This window comes from Rhynchophorus ferrugineus, unplaced genomic scaffold (genome assembly GCF_030347505.1).
Source record: "Rhynchophorus ferrugineus isolate W39M unplaced genomic scaffold, kcgeb_rfMv2 rfM3, whole genome shotgun sequence".
Lineage (NCBI taxonomy): Eukaryota > Metazoa > Arthropoda > Insecta > Coleoptera > Curculionidae > Rhynchophorus > Rhynchophorus ferrugineus.
The window spans coordinates 52,649,556-52,655,145 of NW_027472582.1; the positions used below are offsets into that span (position 1 = coordinate 52,649,556).

Genomic DNA, 5,590 nt, shown 5'->3' on the forward strand with positions numbered 1-5,590 from the left:
TACGTAAAAAATTATAGATATAGCATTATATTGTTTAAAAGAATATAATATTATCGAGTACTCTATACTTAATATTTACTAGTAAATAATGTTATATACGGCATATATCTCTTCTCATGGAGTTAAAGTTATAGAAAGTATGCATGATGTTAAAGCGTTTCGCTATTAAGACCACCCCAAAAATCATCCGGTAGTTACTTGATTACTAGCGTAATTGGAATCGTTGTTTCTTCCGGAATTTTAAGTCTTCCCTGTTAACAATAACAATTTTTACAAAGAACCAGACTCTTGCATATCCATTTTTATTTTAGAAAATCCTTATTTAGCTTACAAAGGAGAAACATTCCATATTTTTTTATTTTAATTTTATCAAACAGCCAAATAATAAATTTAATTCTAAATTATGAAAAAAGTTGTATATTATTAATAATCTAAATTATATGTATATATATATATATATATATATATATATATATATATATATATATATATATATATATATATGTAACCACATAAAATTCTTGGTAGAAACGAAATTTATTACTAGCGTGTAAGTAAAATAAATTATTTCTAGATAATGAAATCCCTCTTTTACGAGTAGAAAGTTAGCTGCAAAAAAATGAATGAAGACACACCTGATCGTTGTTCTTAAATATCATGGTCACTTGTGTCTTCAAGAATAGGCAAATAACTTATTTTTTATATGAATTATGAATATTAGTTTTTCTTATGTACTTAAATTCCATGCCAATATATTTTTTTGAATGATAATCTAATATTTCTAAATAGAACGGGAAATGGATTAAAAGGTAGCTATAATGTAATAAAATGTTTTAAGAATTGATCCATTTGTACCAAGCGATATATTAATTTTTACTGAGATATATCATTATTGTTACCAAACCTAACCAAATGTAGAGCTATATTAATATATGAGAACCTAAGTTATCATATTTAGAACCTGATATTCGTCAATAATTTTTTATGGTAAAATAAAAATTCAATAAGTCTAATCTGTGTTAGGATTAGTAGAATTAATTCACATGAATTCTCTGAAGGGCTTCTTTACAGATGTTCTGCTTCTGTTACTTCAGAAATCATTTACCCTTCCCTACCACATCGTACCGCTTTTAGTACCGCCTTTATACCGCCCCTCTTATATGTATATATATATATATATATATATATATATATATATATATATATATATATATTTCCGTTGAATTCGTTAGGACTATTTTATCCTTAGATATATGTAAACTCTACGACTTTTCATAGCTTTGACGATCATCCTCCAGTTCCAGTGATTTCGTTCAAACTTCAAATTATACTGCGCATACGACATTTATTTAAAACAATTTGCTACCCGATGTCCTTCAAAAACTCTTTTAAAACAAAACAATTTTGACGAATTAACGCAATTTGTTCTGACTTGCTGACACTAATTTTAAATAACCCATTATATAGCTATAACCTATATTTAGGCAGATACATGATTTGGTTTAATTAATTATCTGTTACTGTCTTATTGCTGAAACCATATTTCTTGGAAGTGGACCGGTGAGATAACGGATTCATTGTAATACAGAATCATAACACATCTCCTTGAAAAATAACTGTAATTCGAATTTAAATTATTATGGCGTCATCAGACCATATAATTCCGAAAATGTGAAGCTACTATAAATAAAATCGATATTTACCACATATAAGTTATATCCTTTAAGCTCATTGCATCTTTGCTGCAGCTACTTTTATGGGCCTTACTGTCAATTAAACCGTACTTATTCGTATATAATCTAACAGGTGTATAGTGTAGTTAATTTATTTCTCCGAAAGTTTTCCACATCATCGTTAGTTAATAATGGATTATTAATATTTGGTTCTTTGAAGTTTAAATTTTTTTCAAAACAAGTTTGTGGATCTATACAAAATAATTTTTGCTTTGTAATGTCGAAATATTGATGGGGGATAACACTTCTTGCATCTTGCAGAGAATGTGATGTCGCTCGGCCCATTATTGATTCAACTTGTATTTCTGATTTTCTTTCTTTCTACACTTAGGTATTCTGTTAGATATCCAGATAAAATCCTTTAAAATAAACGCATATAAACAATTGCATTATATATTTTTTAAATATTTATACAATTATTTATTTTTTATTCAATTTAATTATTTCCTTATCAAATAAATGAAGTCTTTTGTCGCATATTTATAATATTGTACATTTAGTTTTGAAGTTCCTTAATAGGATGAGCGGCGATCCAATCCAGAGATCTTTGGATGGCAGCTGGGATTGGTGGTGGAGTCGGTGGGGTGTTGGTATCAACGGGAGCTACTGGAAGATGAGCTCCTTGGGGTTGAAACCTATAAAAATATTAACTAAGTAGTAAAATATTTGACTAAAAACAGCTAGTATTTATAATATACCCAGCTTCATTGGCAACATAAGTAATTTGAATAGGGGTACCGTCCTCAGCAGTGTAGGAGAAAGATCCTTGAATTTCAGAGGCCTCGGCGTCTTTAACTCCGGCATTTTTCAGCACTCCAGAGGCTTGAGCACGAATACCATTACCAGTTTCGAAAGCGCTAGAGAATGAACCGTCGGGACTGATATCTTGATCTTGTCTTAAAATAGGAACAGGAGTCTCAGATATTGAAGCAGCTGAAGTGAAAGCTACTAAAGCCAATGAAGCAATCTGAAATAAAATTTATATAATATATAATATTAATCAACTAATAATATATATATATATATATATATATATATATATAATATATAATAAATAAAATAATAAAATAATAAATAATATAAACAATAGGTGTAGCAATGAAGGTTGTTCTTTGACTTCATCATAGGAGCTCATGTCTTTACACAAGCTCCTCTTTTGGCGACTTTTTCATCAGCAAAATATTATTCAATTCATATATTAAATTCACTGTGGAGAGAAACAGGTGGCAATCATTTAGTGTCATGTCGAGACTATAAGGTGTACGTATGAAAACCTTCCACCCAAGCTCCCCACGGTTTACTATCGATTCCTGTCCTCGTGGCCAAAATTACCACAGGGCCTTGGCTTCCTTCATACAGTATAACTGTTGAAACTAAAGGTTTCAATTAAAAATTTGGCCATAGTGGAGCAACTGGTTCCTTGCCAGTTCCACCAAATTCAGAGCAAAACCATTCGAAATAAATGTTTCATAGCCAATCACCAAGAAATGAAACAAATTCTTGCGATTCAGCCCCGATTCGCAAATGGATCGTCGATAATTAACCTTCCAGAATGTAATGCGTCTTGATGGTGACATCTAAATTACTGGAGTCGAAATAACGCAACCAAAAATTGCGCTTGAGTATCTGTTAATATAGCTGAATATTATCAAAACTTTGTACAGATCATACAATAACGAACAAAAAAACATAGCCAATAATATTAGAATTATTACCCATTATATTCTATGACCTTACACCATCTCTCAGGTAACATAGAAATGCTGTAGCATCAAGATGATAAATTCATCAGTAAACGTGCGTAACTCATCCTATGCATTGAACTATTCAACAATTAACTAATAATGCTTATTAAATAACCACAATTATCAATTGAACAAAAAAACTTGCTCGCTTCCTATCTAGCAAATAATATTTCTGATCAAATTATATAACATCTGATCAAATCTTGACCATGTAGCATACCAATTACGCAGGAGAATCTTCGTTAAACGTCATACCTGATCGTCAATCTACTGCACTCAACGTGATCTACTCAGTGTCATTCAAACTCCAAAATCCCTTAAAAGGTTTAGTTTTTATTACCCGTTACAATTTTTCTCAGAAAGTTTTTAGTAGCACCGTATTTCTCTTTGTTAGCAAACTCCAAATGTGCTATTTCTGTGCACTTTGAATACTGAAGAGGAAGTGAATTTTAATGTTAACGAAAAAATATTCTTCACAATTCTATAACGCCTTTGCCGAGCGTTATCATTCAAGAGAATGACTTTGCATCCATTACTCGCTTTTTTCAGTCTATTTGGAAAAGTATCTCGTCCAATTTGTTCTATTGATATCGATGAACATCTGCAGGAAGGGTCTCGTATGATTTTAGCAGCTCATAATTCGCCCTCTATACATCGCAAGATTTTATAACAATATATATATTCCTCTTTGGTGCCTATATGGATGGATTCACGGGCAGTTATAAGACGCCAAAGAAAACTCTTTCTTTTTTGCCTAACAAGAAACAGAACCGGAGGAAACAATGTTTTTATCCATTTTTGGATCTCTCCAATCACATGTAAATGTCGAAACAATCGATTCGTCGAGAGGACAGTTTAAGCTGGGCTTTCGTCCAACCAGTCTATATTGTCAGTGAAGCAATTCAGATTTCCAACTTTTTTGGACCTTCAGACCGTTCTTTATCCTTGCCATCAAAATTTCTGCCTTTGAATAGTTAGAAATCAGAACCGACAATGGGAATATGACGGAACACTATCTCCATAAATTTCCGAAAAAGTTTGACGGGCCTCTATCGCAGATATCTTCAAATGAAACTACAAACCAAATAAATGTAGTTTTAATATTCCATGAGTAGCGTGCATATAAAATGAATAGTTTAATAATCATAATGGAAAACGGTAATTTTATGTAGAAATATGTTAAAACCAATTGAATTTAACATTTGGGCTGTTTAACAGCTGTTTTGATGATCAAAATACATACAGGCACATAATGAATAAAATGTAAGTTATATATCTAATATATAAACATTAGATAAATAGATTAGATATTCCGTCTACTCATATTATAACCTTCTTACTATTAATTATTTTAATATATAATATATAATATATTTTATATTTATAATTTTAGATAATATTACATGAAATTGGATAACGAAATAAACCTAAAACATATTTCTGAAACTAATCAGTAATTTGATCAAGTGTTAATGAGCCATTTAGCAAACCTTTCTTTTTAATTTTGAAATTTTAGAAAGTTCGATAGCTTTCCATTATTTCTAAACCGACAAAATAATTAATAATCTGTTAACATTTAAATACCTTTAATTTTATCGCACCGGATATTTTGTAAATAAAAAAAATTTAGAAACTGAATTTTCACATGCTATATCTTACCAAAAATTTCATTTTTGCTGGAACGTCTTATTACAAGGCACAAATCCAAATGATATTCAGACCACCGTAACGATCTGTTATATAGTAGCTAATTCATGTTGCTACATATGTTTATGAAAGGTCGTCCCGTAAACATCTCAGTTTCATGGTCAACCAAATAAAAAGGAATTCTTCTCAGACAGTTACGTTACCGAAATATTGACATTTAATTTGTTAAAGTACAGCTATATATACACATTATCAGGTGATTAATATTTTTCCGACTCGCAATTGCTAATATAGATATTGGGTAAATGTAGGAAGTTAACCGTCTATCAACCCGTCAAAGGCAAATAAATCAGTGTCGCTTTCGGGGACATTTCTTTTTATCATATTACGTCACGAGTTTTACTCTTCGTAAATTTATATTAACTTATACTTGATAATTAATGTACAATTTATACTATTTTTCAA

General features: G+C 30.4%; 1 protein-coding gene across 1 annotated transcript; it reads right to left on the reverse strand.

Annotated features, from left to right (window-relative positions):
- Positions 1–2,112: 2,112 nt before the first annotated feature.
- On the reverse strand, positions 2,113–5,277 carry LOC143193906 (endocuticle structural glycoprotein SgAbd-8). The gene is made up of 3 exons (XM_076400348.1): positions 5,138–5,277; positions 2,432–2,700; positions 2,113–2,368 (listed from the first exon to the last, which is right to left on the reverse strand). Exons 1-3 carry the CDS (start codon positions 5,147–5,149, stop codon positions 2,230–2,232), a joined length of 420 nt encoding a protein of 139 aa, XP_076256463.1. The 5' UTR covers positions 5,150–5,277; the 3' UTR covers positions 2,113–2,229.
- Between the last annotated feature and the right edge of the window lie 313 nt (positions 5,278–5,590).